Source organism: Talpa occidentalis, unplaced genomic scaffold (genome assembly GCF_014898055.3).
Source record: "Talpa occidentalis isolate TD23 unplaced genomic scaffold, MPIMG_talOcc4v2.1 talOcc4.11, whole genome shotgun sequence".
Lineage (NCBI taxonomy): Eukaryota > Metazoa > Chordata > Mammalia > Eulipotyphla > Talpidae > Talpa > Talpa occidentalis.
The window spans coordinates 42,018,902-42,038,246 of record NW_023601104.1 but is presented as its reverse complement, the minus strand read 5'-3'; the positions used below and the strand labels follow the sequence as shown (position 1 = coordinate 42,038,246).

The following is a 19,345-nucleotide window of genomic DNA, read 5'->3' as shown; positions in this document are numbered from 1 at the left end:
TCCTGGAATCTTTCTTCTGTTGCACGTATGTGACTAAAATCAGAATAGACCCAAGCATACCCAGTTATACCAGGCTGAAAGAGCTGCGCGATGGAAGGGAATGTACTCTAGAGGAATTATCATGTTCTAGGAAAGCCTACCCTCAGTGGTGTGCTGGAGCCAGCTCTTACAGGTTCATCAGAGAGAGCTTATTGGTATGGCTTCCCAACCCCATATTAAGTGACTTCATGTTGGTAGCTTGAAATTGGTCATGGAAGAAATATTTACAGAAATTGGCGAAAAATGCAAATCAGTACCTCCCCTGAAAAGGTTATTATGCATCTACCAGCAGACTACTGATGTAGGTGTAGCAACCACAAAAGGGAATTCTCTCCCTTGTGATCCTGCTGGACATTTGGGCCTAGTTAGAGAAAGCCCACAAGGACTTTGCAGGCATTACATTCTTTATGGCTGGAATATTGCTAAGGCTTTATGTTCTACGCTATTGAGAGGCTGATAAGGAGTAAGGTGGAGTAAGAAATGACACAAACTATGAGGGATCACTAGGTCTCGATTGGTAAGAAAAAATGAAGTGAGTGCCAGAAGAAAAGAATTCCTTTCCCTGGTTTTTTGATTCTTGGGAGACTTGAGGACCTCTTTACTGCAGTCCTTTCCACACTCCACCACCAGGGGGAGGTCTTGCGCGGTCTCCAGGCGGATCAGCTCTGCCCGGCGTGGCGACGCTCTAGTCGTCTATTCTCTAAGGCATCGGGAAGCCGCCTCAGTCCTCTAGGAAGTCGCGTCTTCGGGTACGCAGTCTGAGGGTTGTCCGTCATGGCCCGGCTCCCGAAGCTCGCAGTGTTTGATCTGGGTGAGGGACCGGACTGGGGAGTTACCTGGGCGCCCTCCTATTTCAGACCTGCGTTGCAGCTCTCTCCAGGACCTTTGGCCTCCAAAATTGAACCCTCCCCTTCCTCTCGCAGATTACACGCTCTGGCCATTTTGGGTGGACACACACGTAGAACCCCCGTTCCACAAGAGCAGGTGAGGTAGGGCTGGGGAGGATGGTGCAGGCAAGGACCCGACCGGAACTGAGCGCGCTCTCGCCCTCTCCAGTGATGAAATTGTACGAGACAGGCGAGGCCAAACCATCCGACTGTACCCAGAAGTGCCTGAAATCCTGGAACGATTGCGGGACCTTGGGGTGCTGGTTGCGGCAGCTTCCCGGTAAGAAAGGAGACTGAAAATAACAGGCTAACGCTGAGAGATGCACGTATGAGACTTCTTGTGTAACCACCTGTCTACAGATATATAGGAGATGCAAATTTGCAAGTATGTGCGTATTTTTCTAATTGCTTCCTTTCCTGTGCCCTTTATTAAACGTTGGCTCAGTGCCACCTGTCAGATAGCTATAAAGGCCAAGGATGCCTCCCGTTCTTGGAAAATAGCAAGTTGATTTCCCCCAGGTTATACCTAACTACGCTTGCGACCATGGCCCTCCTCCACATTCCTGATCACATCTATTATGCCATTTTGCAGGACAGGTGAAATTGAAGGGGCAACCCAGCTACTAGAGCTCTTTGACCTTGGCAGACACTTCGTTCATCAGGAAATTTATCCAGGCAGCAAGGTCACACACTTTGAGAGGTAAGCAGAAAGAAGCAGGGAGAGGGACCAAAGGGGCTCAGGAGCTAAGAAGCCAGTGTGATTACCTCTGCCCTGCCTTACACAGGTTGCAGCTAAAGACCGGAATCCCTTTTTCCCAGATGATCTTCTTTGACGATGAGAATCGGAATATTGTTGACGTCAGCAAACTGGGTACTGAGTGGTGAGGATAGGGGTTAGGTAAATATGTACAGAATGGATAGTTTCCATGACAGGTGACACTCGATAAAGGTGAGAGTAACAATATGGAACAAGGAAGGCCTGATGAAACTTGGCTTCTTTTCTTTCTAGGTGTTACCTGCATTTATGTCCAGAATGGAATGAGTCTACAAACCCTCACTCAAGGATTAGAGACTTTTGCAAAGGTCTCTAAAGCTGGACCCTGAGGGTCAGTGCTGTGGGTGAGCCTCATTTGGGGCATAAAGCTGAATGGAACACAGGAAAGCTTTTTTTCAGATGTATATGTAAATTATTAAAGTGTATTTGTGTGTGACAGAAGAGATCTCACCCACAGTGGGTTATTTTTCTAGTGTGTGAACCCAGGGTTGGCTATCCGAAGATGCCAAGACCAAAGCGTGAGGCATTAAACTGCATCAGGTTCTGCCTTGTAAACTTGTGGTAAACCAGAAACTGATCCCCTTGCACTCGCCCCATCTCCACCCACTTTCCTGAGCTCTGTAAAGGGCGTGAAGAACTCTTCCACTGGCTCCAAGTAGTGTGGTGCGTTACCCTGCCCGTTTCCGTTCGGGAAACAAGGATTTTGTTTTGAGGTGGGGGTAAATTGGTTATTTACGTAGTGGAAAATGAAGCGGCAGCCTTAAAGAGCCCTCAGTTTCGGGCCACGTGATAGAAGTGACCTTATTTGCGCCTGCTGATGACGTCGCCGCGAAGCCCGAGTAGGGATTGGCTGAGGCCCGTCTGGATGGGAGGAGACACACCTCCCCGGTGCAAGGCGGAAGTGTGGGGGACGCTGTGGGGCACTGGCTGGAGAGGCAAGGGCTGCAATGAATAGTCTGGGCCGACTCTTCGGGAGGGGTGAGCAGGGGCGAACCTGGGTGGCTGGGGAGGTGCTGGGTGCAGGGGTCGGGGTCGGGGGTGGGGTAGACCCAGGAGACAGGCTTTCTCGAAAACCACTGTCTTGTCGGGGAGCCTTGCTCCGTCTGCTTTCCTTCCACCACCCCTCATCACCCCGCCTCAAGAGGGAAGAGCTGGAGGCTCAGGAGGGGACGTGAGTGGAGAGCTCGGTGACCATGCTGGCTCCTGCTCTTTAGGCTTGGGACGCGAGTTTCCAGCTGTCGTGATTAGCCTTCTCCAAAACTGTGATGCTTACTTTATACTAGGTAAGAGGGAATCTGAAGTGAAGAAGGAGCGTTGCGTTCTTGACGTTCCTATCTGGTAGCAGAAGGAAAAACTGGCATTTACAATGTAGTATTGCAACTCCGTGATGGAGGTCCTCCCCAAAAGTAGAGAAGCACAGAAGAAGCAAGTGTCGGGGTGGAGATCCACAATATCAGCAGTATGCCAGGTGGAGAGTGGAGCTACCCCAGTAAGAGGTAGCTGCAAAACAGGAAAGAGTGTGGTTTAGAGGGGAAAAAAGATGTTCTGCCTGCACGGTGGAGTGAGTGTTTAAGTGTCTTCCTGCATACATGTGTCCTGTGTACATATGTGCACACCCTGAGGGGAAGAGGAAGATAGAAGAAAAGAGAGGTAAAGAAGGACCAGGTCATGAAGAACCTTGTATGTCTCTTTCCAAAAGTTTTGGATGTTATTCTGGAGAGTATGGAACTATTTTAAGCAGGCAAACACCATCGAACTTTTTTTTTAATAACCTTGTTAGAAGATTGGAAAATAGAAGGAGAAAATTGAGAACAGATTTTTTTTTTTTCTAGCCCCTGTACTTAATTCAGCTTTGTCCTGTGGAGTCAGGACCTTGGGCATCTCCTTGGCCAACAGGTGGAACCATGATTATAAAAAGTGATTGGACTGTGGTGGGGATTTTGATAATGTGGAGGCTATGCATGTGTGAGGGCAGGGTAGGTATATGGAAAATCTTTGTACCTTCCACTCAATTTTTCTGTCAATCTAAAACTGCTCTTAAAATTAAAATCCAGGGCCTCCCTCATGGCACGAGGGGTTAAGATGCAACCTATGAAGCTTTCCGCAGCCACTGCAGCACCAGTTCAATCCTGGGCCAAGGAGCTACCCACATGGCGCAGCAGATCTCTCCTAACTCGCCCGCTGCTTCCCTGAGCAGTTTATTTCAGTCATTCCTCCTGTTCTATTCCCCGCTCTGTCTCGTGAATCCTCTCACCCCCCTGCACCTCTGGCCTGTACACCAGTTCTTGTATGCATAAATAAATCTTAAAAAAAAAAAAAAAGTCCACTGGGGCCTCCCTGGTGGCCTAGCGGTTAAGTCTTAGCACTGTCACTACAGCCTGAGTTCAATCTGCAACCAAGGAGCTAACCCACATATGACATAGCAGACCTCTCCACTGCTCCCTTCAGCAGTGTATTTTAGTAGATCCACCTGTTCTTTTCCCCACTCTGTCTCTGATGTATCCTCTTACCCCCCCACCCCCCGCACCTCTGGCTTACACTCCACTTCTTATATGCATAAATAAAAATAAATCTTTTTTTAAAAGTCCATTAATAATGTTTTTAAAAGACTTGCAATAACTCGAAAGGCAGCTTGGAATAGGAAAAGAATGCTAAAGTGACAGTGAAAGTATGACTTTGGAAGTCATACTGCCACATTTCAATTCCTGCTCAATGTGTCTTCTGCATAACTTGTAGTTGTGACTTTAGTCAGAAGGTTTTAACATCTTTGTGCCTCTTTTCACATTTGTAAAATGAAGATAGCACATTCATTACAGAGTCATTTTGGGATTGAGAACACAGTCAAGTGCCGGTATATACTTTGCACTCAGTGATTAGTGGCATTTTTCTTTCACACAATGTGGCCCTGCTCCATTGGACTCCAGGAAAGAAGGAGAAGGGGCCAACCCCTGAAGAGGCAATTCAGAAATTGAAGGAGACAGAGGAAATACTGGTCAAGAAACAGGAGTTTCTGGAGCAGAAGATTCAACAGGAGCTACAAACAGCTAAGAAGCATGGGACCAAAAATAAGAGAGGTAATAGGGATAAAGGCACCAGTAGGGAGGGCCCAGGTGGGAAATAGCATCCTCTGGTTCTGATGTTCAGGGTGTGGGCTGGGTCAGCTGCCCTACAGGCTTTACGGAGGAAGAAAAGATTGGAGCAGCAACTGGCACAAACCGATGGGACATTATCCACCCTGGAGTTTCAGCGTGAGGCCATTGAGAATGCCACCACCAATACGGAAGTGCTTCGTACCATGGAGCTTGCTGCCAAAGGCATGAAGAAGGCCTACCAGGACATGTGGGTACGGGGAGGGGAGGAAAGTGGCACAGGCACTGGGGAGAGTTGCTTGATACTGTACTTTGAATTGTAAAACCTCTCAGTATGTGGATTTACAGTATAGATGCTGGTGATGGCTAGACTTTTGTCATCCTCCTTGCTTCTAGAAAGATCTCTGCTGGTTGGGGCAATGGGGAGGAAAGATGAGTGCATCTTATCCTCCCAGCATGACTGCTAGCTGTTTCTCAGCTGGAGCTTGCTGCTTTATAATCTTCTAGGGATCTCTTCTATCTGGTAGCCATGGACTTAACAGTCTGAGCCCACAGGCAAAAGGGGCTTCATTCAGGAGATGAGAAAGTCAGGGGAGTTGTTGCCTGATTTCTTGGCTATCTTGTTCTCAGGGACATTGACAAGGTGGATGAACTGATGGCTGACATCACAGAACAACAGGAGGTGGCCCAGCAGATCTCGGATGCCATTTGTAGGCCCATAGGCTTTGGAGATGATGTGGATGAGGTGATTGGGAGCAAGGGTTTGGGGGATTTTGGAGAAAGCATGGGACCATGCCAAGAGAATTGTGGGGCAGGTTTGAGAGGGAACTTCTGGAGTGGTATGTTTTTGGAAGTAGAAGTTTATTTTCTTTGACTTGAAGAGTCTTATTGTCCCGTACCCAGGATGAACTACTGGAGGAACTAGAAGAGCTGGAGCAGGAGGAATTGGACCAGAAATTGTTAAATGTGCACAACGAGGAGCAAGAACCCCCAGTCAAACTGCCCAGTGTACCCTCTACACGTCTGCCTGCAGGGCCAGGTACCAGGGCTATTTGTGGTCTCAAGGACTCATGAGGGTGGGTAGATATGGAAGAAGATTATTCCTCCTCCATCCTGCTTCAGAAACCAGGCCCAGGGCTGCTGCTACAGTCACTTAGGTTGTTGACTACATAAGGGCATCTGGGCCAAGGGGAATGGGGACTGACATGCAGCCTGTGCTCCTCTCAGCAAACTGTGTACCCTGATGCAGGATGCAGGAGCTGGGAAAAAGAGGCACCTTTTTCTTAGTGCAGAAAGGTGCACTGGGAATTAGCAGCAACCCAGCAAGCAGAAGGAGCACCCTGTACGTTCTTTGCTGGGGAGAGAATTCAGCAGGCTCTTAGTGTTTTAGCAGGGGTATTAGAGTTGCTCAGACCATAACACTTCTTTCTCTCTCTGGGTATCCTTGTCCCCAAAGTTGCCAAAGCGGATGAAGATGAAGACGAATTAAAGCAGTTGGCTGAGTGGGTATCCTGACAAGTCTGGCCTTGTCTTTCTAATGCTGCCTTCATTGCTCTCTTTTCCTTAAGTGCCAAGTGAGCTAAAGGAACTGAGCATAAAGGAACATAGCCTTTTTGGGGATGTCCTGCTAAAGGTGATAGTGTGACCCTGCCTGACAGAAGAATCTGTTGCTTTCCCATCCCTGGCTTAACTCTTGGTGCCGGAGGAGCCCCTGGCTCCCTTCTCTTTGATAGCTGTTACAGTGCCCTGTTCCCAATAAAGTTGGACAGATGGAACTTTAGTGCTTACACCACCTCGTCTGCACTGGAAATTCTTCCCCTGGTCCTTGAAGCTTTGTTTCAAGCAATGAAGAATAACTGGAGTAATGAGGGGCAGGGGCGGGGGGGAAGGGGGTGGTTAGAACATTGGCCAAATGGAATCTACCAGCCTACTCTGTGCCAGGCAGATACAGCCAGGCAGATGCAGCTATTTTTTTTTTCCTTCCAAGCTGGTTTGTCCTAGATTTACCTAGTGCCAAGGCTGAGGAAACTACTATCTATAATTTATCTTAGAACCACATGGAGTTGTCTCTGAGTCTTCCCTCAGCATTTTCCCTAAATCATGCCTCTGCCAAGAGAGCTCCATGGTTTACTACCTATTTTCTTTTTGCAACTGCCATTTTCACAGCCAGGGAGGGAGAACACAGGGTTAAAGGGGCAAGTAGCTTTCCTATATCCAGAACCCATAAATAACAGCTTTAGTTTGAAGTGGCATTTCTATATCCAGGAGCAGTAATGTGGGGGCCATGATTCACTGGGATTCTCTCAGTAATGGTTACAGGCAAGGGAGAAGAAGCCAAAACATTTCACATATCCCTTTGCACTAGAGAGATAGAGCCCTCACTAAGCAGCCACCAGGACCTCTACCTCACTGCTTCTTCATCTGTACACCCCCTCCCCCATGAGTCACAAGGGAACAATGTTGTGAGTTACAGTGTTGATTTAACAGGTATCAGGATTACTGGTTATAGGCTGGTTATAAGTCTTTCTTGCCCTCAGCTGCTAAGGTTCCCCAGAGGAAAGAATGTCTGACCCCAACTAATAAAACTAAATCAGAATTAGCTTTATTTTTGGTATAAAATATTTTTAGCTCCATGCCCTCCTGATTTGCTCCTCTTTCAGCCCCCTCCCTCAGCCACTTTCAGATACTGACTTGTTTGGCTTGCTGAATAGTTACGCTGGGGGCTGGCTGGCACATGGCCTCAAGGAGCCTGATCTCATTGGTGGGTTTCTCAGGCTGGAACTTGATTACCCAGGGGTTCTTGATGATGTCCAGGACGGTGGCACGCTTGGTGGCTTGGCTTAGCATCAGGAGGATCAGGTTCTAGTGCAGGGGAGAAAGATGTCTTGGCTAAGCTTGCCCCACAATGTGCCACACAGGCAATGAGCAGGTGGACCTAAGAGTTAGGCAGGACAGCCCAGCACACCACTCTGGTGAAAAGGGATGTGGCCCTGATTTTGTCCTGAAGAGCAAGGCATGGACCTCCCTGGAGGGGAGGGGAGGAGAGAGGATTCCTTGGGGAGATCTTTAGCATAATCCCCTTCTGGGCTATAAAGATAGAAGTGAAACCTACTTATCACTCACAGTGGGGTGGTGGCCCTTCAAGCACTCCCCAGGGTTCCAAGGCAGGGGCTAGGGCATGAGATGACTGGGAGTGGTGGGAGTGGTGGCAAGGAAGAACTTTCCACAGGGTTGGGACACCTAAGTTGGGTATTCCCTCTCTGTGGGTCATCCCTGAGGCCTCAGCCCTCCTGGGGGAGCCAGCACCTTGCACTCCTGGGAGATGTTGCAGTTGGATGGAAAAGTGACCTCCTTCTGAGTCTCTTTCAGCAGCTTCTTAAGATTGGTGTCATCAAAGGGCAGATGGGCAATCACTAGCGTGTAGAGGATGACACCCATGCTCCAAGTGTCAGACAGGAAAGGGTTGTAGGGCAAGCCTAGCAAGATCTCTGGGCAGGCATAGGCAAAGCTGCCGCAGTAGGTCTGGCTGAGGTGGGTAAAGCAGTTCATTTGGCGATAGGAAGAGCTAATACGCACAGCCTGGCCACTAGGCACCATCTTGGAGAAGCCAAAGTCCGATATCTTCACGTTCTCCCGCTTGTCCAGCAACAGGTTCTCCAACTTTAAGTCCCTACCAGCAGCAGAAAGGCTGGGGGTCAGGCTGGGGAGAGGGCTTAATATTAGACGTGGAGCTGAAGGGCTGGGGGTCAGAGGGTGGAGCTGAGGAAAGGCAAAGTGGGGAGGAAAGAGAATGCCTTTAGGAGGACAGAAGGTTGAGAGGAAGGAAAACCATGGTGGTGTGAACAGAGGAGAGAGGATGGGGCCAGAGGATCACTGGGACTTGCCATTGTGTTGTGTGAAGTGCTCTGCACTCTCCCCCCCTCCCCACCCCATCGAGTACTTGATAAATGTTCTTGACCAGGCGATTAAAATAGAGTGGATAAATGGGCCTAGACACTAAGGCAGGAGGTCAAGGGAAGAACAGAGGGTAGAAAATGGGAGACGTGCATAAAACCCTTGGAGAGCCCAAAGATCCCAGTCTGGATGGCAGTGTCCTCACCGGTGCACGATGCTCTTGCTATGCAAGTAGGCAATGCCCAAGGTCAGCTGGGAGAACCACTTGCCAGCAAGGTTCTCAGAGCAGGCCCCATAGTGCTGGATCCATTCAAGGACATCACCCCCTTGGGCCAGCTCCAAAATGATGTACACTCGGGATGTGGTCTCTATGGCCTGATAGAAGTTGATGAGGTGCTTATGCCTCAGGGTCTTCATTACCTGCCCCAGGAAGAGGGACCCATCAAACCTGGGAAGGAGGAACCCTGGCTGTGCTCCCAGCCCTCCTGCTCTCACTGCTACTTGCAACACAAACCCCGGAGGACTTGTGACCTGTAGGCAAACCCCGTTTTGTGCTTTCGCTTTTCTGAGGGGCTGGTGATAAGTAGGTCAGTGGAAAGAGGTTTGCCTCTAGGTTTTCCTAGCTGCTTAGGGAGATATTCAGTTCTGGCCCAACCCCTCCTTACCAGCCCCTTTCTGAGAAGCTACAAGCAGCTTGGTTACCAGTTCCCTCTACCAACCCCTCTTTCCAACCTGTATCTCACGGGGTAGGAATTTGTTAAGATAGTCCTCAGAGGCCTTCTTCTTTGAGATGATCTTGACAGCCACCATGACCTTCTGTTTTGTGTAGTAAGCCTCGTATACTGTGCCATAGGAGCCGTTGCCAATGATCTTGCCCACCTCGTAACCATACTCTTCCATGACGGAGCGATAGGCCACGGTGGTTGGGGCTGTCTCCGTGTCTTCCTTCCCCATGGTGTTGGGCTTAGTGAGAGCAGGAAGCCTTGCTACTTAAAAGCCTCCTGTGTGCTCAGGAAGCCAACTCCTCGCGCCTCTGAGAGCTAGGGTACCAAAGTGAACTTAGTCTCCAAATGCTTGCCAGGGAGACTGGGCTCAGCACTCCACTAGGAACTTGGAGAAGAAAGGAGAAGCAGTTCTTTGTTTCCACTGGCTGTTGTTACTTCTTTTTCCTCTTGGTTACGGAACTTCCTATGGTCCCATGTTCTACTCACCTCACAAATCACCTTCTATTCACCATTGCTCACAATGCTGGAGAATGAAGTGGAGTCTAGAACATTTTCATTCTTGGCAATCTGGTGAGTCTACCTCCACTGATCTGGTCACTTCAGCCACTCCTGATATAGAATGCCTCTGCCAGGCAGTGTGCAGAGCACTGACATTAAATAACCAAAAAAGCCCATAGAGACCCTATGCTCCTAGTGTTTATAATCCAGCATGAGAAACGTGAGTGTGAGAATATTTCAGAGAACTGTGAGGTATTGTAGAAGAATGTGCTTAAAATGCCTTTTTTTTTTTTTTTTTTTTTTGCTTAAAATAGCAATTGTTTTTGTAAGTGGCATTGGGCTTTTCTGGGTGTTTCATCTGGGTGGTCTCATGACAGTTGGGATGGTTTGTTTCTGTTGCATATGATCTTATTAATCAGCACTCTAGCCCAAGTTCCTGTACTTCATTGCATTTCAAGAGGAAAAAAGGGGCCTCCCTGGTGGCACAGGGATTAAAGTCTCAGCACTATCAAGATATCACCAGCCACTGCAACATGAGTTCAATCCCTGGCCAGGGAGCTAACCCACATGGTGCAGCAGACCTCTCCTGTCTCACCTGCTGCTCCCCTGAGCAGTGTATTTCAATCGATCTACCTGTTCTGCTCCCGACTCTGACTCAGGTGAATCCTCTCACACACACACCCCACCTCTGACCTCCACCCCAGCTCTTGTATGTATAAATAAATAAAAATAAATCTTTTTTAAAAATTAAAAAGTTGGGCCTCCACGGTGTCGCAGCAGGTTGAGCGCAGCACTGTGAAGCCTCTGCAGCATGGGTTCAATTCCCTGATGGCCAGGGAGAAACCCACATGATGTGGCAGACCTCTCCTGTCTCACCCGCTGCTACTCTCAGCAGTGTTTTCTGTCCATCTGCCTGTTCTGCTCCCCACTCTGTCTCTGGTGAATTCTCTCACCCTCCCACACCTCTGACCTGTACCCCAGTTCTTGTTTAAATAAATAAATCTTTTAAAAAAAAACTAAAAAAGAGGGGACAAAACAGAAGTTGCATGACCAGTTAAGCTTCATGTCCAAAATCACGAGCCATCATGTCCATATATTTATACAAGTAAAGACAGTTACAAATTACAAGGATAATTCAGAGATTCCACCTAACCTTGGGATGGAGTCTTGTCTTTTTTTAAAAAAAAAAATTTATTTATTTATGCATACAAGAGCTGGAGTACAGTCCAGAGGTGTGTGTGTGTGGGGGGGGGGAGTGGGTGAGAGGATTCACCAGAGATAGAGTGGAGAACAGAGCAGGCAGACTGACTGAAATACACTGCTGAGGGGAGCAGCTGGTGAGTCAGGAGAGGTCTGCTGTGCCATGTGGGTTGCTCCCTGGCTGGCCGGGGATCGAACTTGTGCTGCAGAGGCTGCAGTCAGCTTCATAGGTTGCATCTTAACCCCTTGCACCTCCAGGGAGGCCCTTGGATTCTTACCTTGCTTTCCATGGCCCTGAACCCTGAACCCTTCCCATCCCTTTAGCCATTCCTCTGACTTCACTGGAGCCTCACCTTTCTCTATCCATTCCTTATATTCTGGGGGTTCTATCACAGACCTTATTTCCTCAGACCTTTCAATAGAAAGGGTTCCTTAAGGATCTCAAATTACTACATCTGGGTTCCTTAAGGATCTCAAATTACTACATCAATGCTGACTGTTCCTAATCTCCAGGATATCTCTGGAGTTCCAAATCCAGCATCCATTTGCACACTGGAAATTACATGGGCACATCTCCCCCCTTACACTCATCATGCCCAAAACTGAACTCCTTATTTTCTTCCCCCAGACTTCCATTTTCTCTAAGTTCTATACTAGTCCTAAACTTAAACAGCAAGTGTCATCCCAGACTTTCCCTCTCCCTGCCTTAGTCCTTTTTTTTTTAAGATTTATTTTATTTCTACAGACAAGAACTGGGGCACAGGCCAAAGATGGGGGGTGGGGGGGTGGAGTGAGAGGATTCACCACAGAGTGGGGAACAGAACAGGCAGACTGAAATACACTGCTGAGGGGATCAGCGGGCGAGTCAGGAGAGGTCTGCTGCACCATGTGGGTCACCTCCCTGGCCGGGGATCGAACTCATGCTGCAGTGGTTGCAGATAGTTTCATAGGTTGCGTCTTAACCCCTTGCACCACCAGGGAGGCCCCCCTGCCTTAGTCTTTATGGCCAATCTGTCACTGAATCCTGCCTTTTTTGACTTCCTAATGATCCTTTTAAGAAAATATTTAAGGCTCACTGCCATTACCTTAATTCAAGCCCCTATCATTTCTTCACTATCAGTCCAGTAAGCCTTCTCCCCTCTAACCAGTTCACCCTGTAGGCCAAAGAGTAAATCTGATTTTATTCCCATTTAAAATAATTCAGTGTCTCCTCATAGGAAACAAAGTCCAACACCTTTCATGTGGCTTCACGATCTGCCTATCTGTCCAAGTTTATCTTTTAACATATGCGAAATGCTCAAAACAAGAGTTTTTTTGGGGGGAGAGGGAAACAGGGAATTGCTTTTCCTTGTTCTCCCTGCTCTCCTGGCAAACTCCTACTCTCCCTTCAGGACATAACTCATGAGCTTTTTTTAGGAAGTCTTTACTCAAGGCAAAGTTCAAAGTTCTTACATCCTGGTGCTCCCACAGCTGCAATACTTTTTGTTGCAGCACCTAATAATATTTGTAACTTCTTTTCTTGCTTTTACCACCCATTTGGCTATAAGGGAGGTTAAGTGATGAGAAATGGTAGGTGAACTCATAGGTTTGAGAAGAATGAAAGAGAATGGAAGAGTAATTTGGAAAAAGCAGTATCTCTGCACAGCAGAGAACTCACTCTTATTTGGAGAACACAATTTATAGACACATGTTCTTAAGCACGTAGTTTAAGATTCTGTTAGCATCCTGGATATAGGATCTTGAATATTGATAAGTAAATTGACGCAAGATTAAGAGTTGATTTGGTAGCAATAATGGGAGAGAAGCAACAAGAACACAGGCAAGAATGGTTGAGCAGCTCTCCTGCCCAGCCGTGACTACGCTCATGTTTGCCTTTCGTCGGCTATGGGGCGGTCATTGTAAGGCGAGGAAAGTCACCAGTACAGCTTCGGAAGGGTATTTTTATTTATGTACTTATTTTCTTGGCGGAAGCTATTCATGACGGTCGAGAGAGAAGCAATGCCATAAGATCCGTACTCGTTAGCACTCTTGCAAGAGCTGCGCCCCCACCGTCCTAGGCAGTGACGCCCGAAGCCTCACCCCTGCCTGGGCTGGGGGCCCTGAACTCTCAGCAGTCGGCCTCGGCAATCGGTTACGAGTCCCACTGTTCAGCCGGCACACGCTTCGGGGCATCCTCCGGCTGTGCGCCGTGCCACCGCCTGGCTTCAGTCTCCCGGACAGTCACTGGGCGCGCGCGGCCGGCGCCGCTCTCAGGCCTCCGCCGGCGCCCCAAATCTTCCCAGGGACACACGAATGGTGAGGCGCTGCCTCCGGTCCCGAAGGGGCGTCTGCGGACCCGTCGCAGAATCTCAGCCGCCCCTTCGACCCTAGAAAGCCGCGGGCCCAGCGCGGGAGCGGCCGCGGCGGCGGGGGCGTGGCCCGCCCCTGGGCGCCCGGAAAGGCGCTTTCCGCCGGGCTGAGGTCCCCGCGGGTGAGGGCGGAAGTGGTAAGACTGACGTGTCGCGGACGGCCTTCCTGATCGCCGGGAGGGCCACCCCGCTGGGGTCGGGCTGGCCGAGCCTGGCGGGGTCCCCAGAGATGGGCTGGGCCTCCTGCTGTGGAGAGCGCACCCGGGAGCACTTACCTGAGACGACTGCAGCGTTCCCGGAGCTGTGACCGCAGCCGCTGCGATCAGGCACGGCGGAGGCAGCTCGGCGGAGGTCGGCAGCCGGGCCCTCTCCAGGCAGCCCCTGGCGCGCCGCTCTGCGCGGAGACCCCGGCAGGAGCCCAAGGGCAGCTACGGGGCCGCAGAGGCCGCGGGCTCCGCCTGGGCCAGCCCCTCCCGCGCGGTGAGGACCCCGGGGCCGCGGCGGGAAGGTGCCTGAGGTGCGAGGCTGCGTGGCGTTGCCATGGAAACCGACTGGGGCTCGCGCCAAGGTCCCGGGCTGCCGGAGCGCGGGGTTGGGGGTGCATGGGTGCACCCCAGGTTGAAAGGTCTAGAAAGCAGAGACAGAGCCCAGTCTTTGGGACTGAGAGACGTGGTGTGGAAGTCGGGGGCGGTCTCCTGACTAGAGTGGGGAAAACTCCAGGGGGAGGAATTAAAGCCGTTGGGTGTCAGTTTGAAGGATCTGACTTAGGGTGTCGTGGGTTTGATCCTTGGTTTCCGTAACTGCAGGATTCCCTCAAACAGGTTCCACAGCCTTAAGGATGACAGTCCTAGGGCACCTTCGAAGTTGGAACTGCCAGTGGTTGCTATTCCTAATGCTGCTGCTGGGCACAGGCTACGAGCCAGGAGTGGAAGGACTGACACACTACAAAGCTGGAGACCCTGTCATTCTTTATGTCAACAAAGTGGGACCCTACCATAACCCTCAAGAGACCTACCACTACTATCAGCTTCCAGTCTGCAGCCCTGAAAAGATACGTCACAAAAGCCTTAGCCTGGGTGAAGTGCTGGATGGGGACCGCATGGCTGAATCTTTGTACGAGATCCGCTTTCGGGAGAATGTGGAGAAGAGAGTTCTGTGCCACATGAAGCTCAGTTCTGCACAGGTCAGCCTCTCCACATTGCCTAACTTAGCCTTCCCTACCAGGGACTAATAACAGTGCCTTGTGTTTGTGGTTTTCAGAGCACCTTCACAGAAATGTTGTGTCTTGATTTTAACTACAACCCTGTGTGACAGGCAGGGTAGGTAGTAGTATTTGCATTCAGTTGACAAACATATTTGCTTAGACGTGACTTTTTTCAAGGCTGCATAGATAGTGAATTGCAGAACTGAAGTTCCTGTCTCCAAGCTTCTCTGTTGGTAATAAGATCCCAACTACCATTCTTATGTAGTAGTTCCCTTCCATAACAATCTCTTAGCTCTTTCTTAATTATTCCTTTACACTACACCTAGTCTTCCCCACCATGCTTTTTTTTTTCTTTAGCAAATCTGATCTTAGGGCACTTTCCCTTATCTGCTCCAGGCCTTCTTACACCTTCTTGCCTCTTTTTTCTAGGCTTTAACCATGTCAAGTTATACCTGCTTTTTGGAGAATCCCAGCACACTAGGATCTAACCCAGTGGTTCTCAACAGGGGGCAGTTTTGCTTTCCAAGGGACATTTGTCAATGTCTGGAGATTTTTTTTTTTAATATAGTGTTTCTAAGACTTTTTTTTTTTTTAGATATTTATTTATTTATACAAGCACTGGGTACAGTCAGAAGCGCAGGAGGGTGAAAGAATTCACCAGAGCCAGAGCAGGGAATAGAACAGGCAGACTGACGAAATACACTGCTGAGAGGAGCAGCAGGTGAGACAGGAGAGGTCTGTCGCACCATGTGGGATCCTCGTTGGTGGCCAGGGATCGAACTGGCACTGCAGAGGCTGCGGGCAGCTTTGCAGCCCAGCGCTCAACCGCTGCGCCACCAGGGGAGGCCCTGGAGATATTTTTGATTGTCACTACTGTAGGGGTGAGAGGGTGCTAGTGGGAAGAAGCAGCCAGGGATGGTGCATCTTATAATGCACACAGATCAACCCCACAACACAGAATTACCCAGCCCCAAATGTCAGTAGGGCAGAGGTTGAGATGCCATGCTCGTATGCTGGGAAGGCTTGTTTTACTCTTGACTTGCTCTTTGTAGGTGGAGCAGCTGCGCCAGGCCATTGAGGAACTGTACTACTTTGAATTTGTGGTGGACGACTTGCCCATCCGTGGCTTTGTGGGCTACATGGAGGAGAGTGGCTTCCTGCCTCACAGCCACAAGATAGGACTCTGGACCCATTTGGACTTCCACCTAGAATTCCATGGAGATCGAATTATATTTGCCAATGTCTCAGTGCGGGATGTCAAGCCCCACAGCTTAGATGGGTTACGACCTGATGAGTTCCTAGGCCTTACACACACTTACAGTGTGCGCTGGTCTGAGACTTCAGTGGAGCGTCGGAGTGACAGGCGCCGTGGTGATGATAGCGGTTTCTTTCCACGAACATTAGAAATCCACTGGTTGTCTATTATTAATTCCATGGTGCTTGTGTTTTTACTGGTGGGTTTTGTGGCTGTCATTCTCATGCGTGTGCTTCGGAATGACCTGGCTCGGTACAATTTGGATGAGGAGACGTCCTCTGGAGGGTCTGGTGATGACTTTGACCAAGGTGACAATGGCTGGAAAATTATCCATACAGATGTCTTCCGCTTCCCTCCATACCGTGGTCTGCTCTGTGCTGTGCTGGGCGTGGGTGCCCAGTTCCTGGCCCTTGGCACCGGTGAGGTGATACAAATTAATCAGGGTTTTCTCTTAAGGGCTAGAACTAAGTAGGTGACTTGTTCAGAAAAGGTCTGCAGATCTTCTCTTCTGTCCAAGGTGAGGGGCAAACCTAAGGGATTGGGTGGCACTAGCAAGGATATATAATAGTCTATTGTGGGTTTTCTGAACAGCAGAATTGAGGGATATTGTTTTGCTGCTGGAGGGCCTGGGTCTGGGAGAAAGGGGAAAAATTTCTCTGAAATTGTTAGAAGAGTGACAAGCGAAACCTAACACAAGTTCTCCACCGCTACTCTGTAGGCATTATTGTCATGGCGCTGCTGGGCATGTTCAACGTACACCGTCATGGGGCCATTAACTCAGCGGCCATCTTGTTGTATGCCCTGACCTGCTGCATCTCTGGCTACGTGTCCAGCCACTTCTACCGGCAGATTGGCGGCGAGCGCTGGGTGTGGAACATTATTCTCACCACCAGTCTCTTCTCTGGTAAGGACCACCCTTTCCATGGTGGGCTGACTTGGAACTTAGAGCACATCAAGGAATCTGGGATAGAGTCAGATAGAAAATGAAAACAATTAGAAAAACTACCCAAAAGACATTAATGGTTCTTTTGTATAATGTATAGTTTTAAATTCAGTCCTTAAATGTCCTGAGCAGCATGGCTAGCACGGGAGGTTTTATTTTGGAGATAGGCTGCCCAACTCTAGCCTTTTAAAGGCAGTAGTAGCTTGCAGTAAAAACCTTTCATGTTGTCAATCCCGTGTCTGGTTTCTATTCCATCCCTATATGTGTAAACGCTGAAAACAGGGCCTTAATCCAAAGAAGTATCTCATGCGAGGACTCACTGATACCACAGCAGGACAGGGCCTGGGGGGCAGGTGGATAGTGTCACTTTTAGATCACTACCTCATAGCAGCCTTGATCCTTAGTGATAGTGAATAGCAAAGGTGTATTGATAAGGAACAAGGAATAGGATATGAAAGGGTCCAGTCTACCTGGAGGCAGGGTGCTTCACTCTCGCCCATTTAGGTCCAGTCTGAGTGAGTGTCCCCAGGGATGTAGCTCCTAGTCCTGATCTTCCCTCCGGGGGCCCATCCCTGCAGTACCTTTCTTCCTGACGTGGAGTGTGGTGAACTCGGTGCATTGGGCCAATGGTTCGACACAGGCTCTGCCAGCTACCACCATCCTGCTGCTTCTCACGGTTTGGCTGCTAGTGGGCTTTCCCCTGACTGTCATTGGCGGCATCTTCGGGAAGAACAACGCTAGCCCCTTTGATGCACCTTGTCGCACCAAGAACATCGCCCGGGAAATCCCGCCACAGCCTTGGTACAAGTCTACTCTCATCCACATGACTGTTGGAGGCTTTCTGCCTTTCAGGTAACCTCCCCTTGTTCCATGGCCATCACTCCCCGCTCAGCATTCCATGACCTTCACTTTTCCTTTCACCACTCACCCTGTAACCTAACCCAGGTTCAGTGATAATCCCTGGTTCAGCTCTACCACTGAGAAATCATTAAATGGTGTCTCCTCTTCTCAAGAAAGACTGAGTTTGAATCAGTTCAGGATGTCTCACATGTAAAGCTCTCCAGAGACATTGCACCTTTCACCATTTACCTGGTTTCTGACTTTGGTATCTACAGGTACCAGGTGGGGCTTAAAGTCCATTCAATTACTCACTCAATTTATTTAATATATTAGTCCCCCCTTATCTATAGTTTCACTTTTATGGTTTCAGTTATCTGCAGCCACCCACAGCCCAAAAATATTATGTACAATAAGATATTCTGAGAGATCACATTCACATAACTTCTATTACAGTATATTTGTTATAATTGTTCTACTTTATTATTAGCTGTAGTTAATCTCTTACTGTGCCTAGTTTATATTATACATTGTATATGTATATATATATAAACTATATATATGAAAAAACATAGTATGTATAGGTAGCATTCAATACTATTTGAGGTTTCTGGCATCCACTGAGGGTCTCAGAATGTATCCCCAGATGATGGGGTGGGGGGCCCTCTAGTGCCAGACAGATAAGGCAGTAGAAAATAAAACAGACAAGATTCCTGCTCTGAACGTATCAAGGAAGATGTTCTGGAAATGAGAGCCGCTAATCAACAGGTAAAAGATCCCCAGAAAGGCATGGACTCTAATGCAGGGAGCAGAGAGGACTCACCTTCCACCGTAGCAGGAGGGTTGGTGGCTGGGTTTTGGCCTGGCCAATGTGCTAGCAGCGCACAGCCCCTTAACGCGCTGTGCCGTCTCTTCTCTTCACAGTGCCATCTCTGTGGAGCTGTACTACATCTTCGCCACAGTATGGGGCCGGGAGCAGTACACCCTGTATGGCATCCTCTTCTTTGTCTTCGCCATTCTGCTGAGCGTCGGCGCGTGCATCTCCATTGCGCTCACCTACTTCCAATTGTCTGGGGAGGATTATCGCTGGTGGTGGCGATCTGTGCTCAGTGTTGGCTCCACTGGGCTCTTCATCTTCCTCTACTCAGTTTTCTACTATGCCCGGCGCTCCAATATGTCAGGGGCGGTACAGACCGTAGAGTTCTTTGGCTACTCCTTACTCACTGGTTACATCTTCTTCCTGATGTTGGGTACCATCTCCTTTTTTTCTTCCCTAAAGTTCATCCGGTATATCTATGTTAACCTCAAGATGGACTGAGTTTGGGGTGGCAAAACTATTGCTCTTCTCTCCCGATCTTCACACACTATTGATCGCTTACCAGCTCGTCTCACCGAATGACTGAATTGTGTGATGGCACTGTAGCCTTCCCACCGTGGTCTGGGCCTCCCTTCCCCAGAGAGGGCCTGGAAACCAAAAATCTCTATTATATAAGGAGTATATATTTGAACTTTTTAAGTTGCCTTTAGTTTTGGCCTTGACTTTTCATTTTACAAATACCAAAATAAAATTTATTAAGAAAAAGGGTTTGGTCTCAATATAGGAACCTGAGCCCGACAGTTAAGGGCAGGGTCCACAGAAAGCCAGATCCGC

At 49.1% G+C, this 19,345-nt stretch overlaps 4 protein-coding genes across 9 annotated transcripts; 3 read left to right on the top strand and 1 right to left on the bottom strand.

Moving 5' to 3' along the window:
* The first annotated feature begins 45 nt into the window (after positions 1-45).
* MDP1 (magnesium dependent phosphatase 1) lies at positions 46-2,371 on the top strand. 2 transcript variants are annotated; one of them, XM_037503139.2, is made up of 6 exons: positions 46-850; positions 963-1,023; positions 1,096-1,206; positions 1,519-1,626; positions 1,712-1,797; positions 1,936-2,371. In XM_037503139.2, exons 1-6 carry the CDS (start codon positions 814-816, stop codon positions 2,028-2,030), a joined length of 498 nt encoding a protein of 165 aa, XP_037359036.1. In that variant the 5' UTR covers positions 46-813; the 3' UTR covers positions 2,031-2,371. The 2 variants fall into 2 exon arrangements, with proteins under 2 accessions (XP_037359036.1, XP_037359037.1); XM_037503140.2 differs by having other exon boundaries at positions 1,712-1,824; positions 1,936-1,973.
* Positions 2,372-2,605: 234 nt separating this feature from the next.
* Positions 2,606-6,565, top strand: CHMP4A (charged multivesicular body protein 4A). Its single transcript, XM_037503138.2, has 6 exons — positions 2,606-2,679; positions 4,626-4,775; positions 4,863-5,040; positions 5,421-5,535; positions 5,694-5,829; positions 6,247-6,565. The coding sequence occupies exons 1-6, from the start codon at positions 2,649-2,651 to the stop codon at positions 6,303-6,305; spliced, it is 669 nt and encodes a 222-aa protein (XP_037359035.1). The 5' UTR covers positions 2,606-2,648; the 3' UTR covers positions 6,306-6,565.
* An 821-nt stretch (positions 6,566-7,386) lies between these two features.
* On the bottom strand, positions 7,387-9,880 carry TSSK4 (testis specific serine kinase 4). 2 transcript variants are annotated; one of them, XM_037501938.2, is made up of 4 exons: positions 9,417-9,880; positions 8,890-9,104; positions 8,097-8,490; positions 7,387-7,652 (listed from the first exon to the last, which is right to left on the bottom strand). In XM_037501938.2, the coding sequence occupies exons 1-4, from the start codon at positions 9,636-9,638 to the stop codon at positions 7,470-7,472; spliced, it is 1,014 nt and encodes a 337-aa protein (XP_037357835.1). In that variant the 5' UTR covers positions 9,639-9,880; the 3' UTR covers positions 7,387-7,469. The 2 variants fall into 2 exon arrangements, with proteins under 2 accessions (XP_037357835.1, XP_037357836.1); XM_037501939.2 differs by having other exon boundaries at positions 8,097-8,460.
* Positions 9,881-13,839: 3,959 nt separating this feature from the next.
* On the top strand, positions 13,840-19,278 carry TM9SF1 (transmembrane 9 superfamily member 1). Of its 4 annotated transcripts, none has more exons than XM_037503126.2 (6): positions 13,840-13,935; positions 14,277-14,638; positions 15,712-16,333; positions 16,633-16,818; positions 17,436-17,709; positions 18,619-19,278. In XM_037503126.2, exons 2-6 carry the CDS (start codon positions 14,294-14,296, stop codon positions 19,010-19,012), a joined length of 1,821 nt encoding a protein of 606 aa, XP_037359023.1. In that variant the 5' UTR covers positions 13,840-13,935; positions 14,277-14,293; the 3' UTR covers positions 19,013-19,278. The 4 variants fall into 4 exon arrangements, with proteins under 4 accessions (XP_037359023.1, XP_037359022.1, XP_037359024.1 ...); XM_037503125.2 differs by having other exon boundaries at positions 13,854-13,935; positions 14,262-14,638; XM_037503127.2 differs by having other exon boundaries at positions 13,935-13,972.
* The last annotated feature ends 67 nt before the right edge of the window (positions 19,279-19,345 follow it).

What these genes read in the sequence shown, in the direction of transcription:
- MDP1 (XM_037503139.2), top strand. Translation starts at nt 814, where the DNA reads ATGGCCCGGCTCCCGAAGCTCGCAGTGTTTGATCTGG. An exon ending in GCTCGCAGTGTTTGATCTGG is followed by an intron (nt 851 to 962) that starts GTGAGGGACCGG and finishes TTCCTCTCGCAG; the next exon opens with ATTACACGCTCTGGCCATTT. An exon ending in CCCCCGTTCCACAAGAGCAG is followed by an intron (nt 1,024 to 1,095) that starts GTGAGGTAGGGC and finishes CGCCCTCTCCAG; the next exon opens with TGATGAAATTGTACGAGACA.
- CHMP4A (XM_037503138.2), top strand. Translation starts at nt 2,649, where the DNA reads ATGAATAGTCTGGGCCGACTCTTCGGGAGGG. An exon ending in AAGAAGGCCTACCAGGACAT is followed by an intron (nt 5,041 to 5,420) that starts GTGGGTACGGGG and finishes TCTTGTTCTCAG; the next exon opens with GGACATTGACAAGGTGGATG. An exon ending in TTGGAGATGATGTGGATGAG is followed by an intron (nt 5,536 to 5,693) that starts GTGATTGGGAGC and finishes TCCCGTACCCAG; the next exon opens with GATGAACTACTGGAGGAACT.
- TSSK4 (XM_037501938.2), bottom strand. Translation starts at nt 9,638, where the DNA reads ATGGGGAAGGAAGACACGGAGACAGCCCCAACCACCGTGGCCTATCGC. An exon ending in AGCAAGAGCATCGTGCACCG is followed by an intron (nt 8,491 to 8,889) that starts GTGAGGACACTG and finishes CCCTCTCCCCAG; the next exon opens with CCTGACCCCCAGCCTTTCTG. An exon ending in ACATCTCCCAGGAGTGCAAG is followed by an intron (nt 7,653 to 8,096) that starts GTGCTGGCTCCC and finishes CCCCTGCACTAG; the next exon opens with AACCTGATCCTCCTGATGCT.
- TM9SF1 (XM_037503124.1), top strand. Translation starts at nt 13,996, where the DNA reads ATGGAAACCGACTGGGGCTCGCGCCAAG. An exon ending in CGACTGGGGCTCGCGCCAAG is followed by an intron (nt 14,024 to 14,276) that starts GTCCCGGGCTGC and finishes TCCCTCAAACAG; the next exon opens with GTTCCACAGCCTTAAGGATG. An exon ending in GTTCCTGGCCCTTGGCACCG is followed by an intron (nt 16,334 to 16,632) that starts GTGAGGTGATAC and finishes GCTACTCTGTAG; the next exon opens with GCATTATTGTCATGGCGCTG.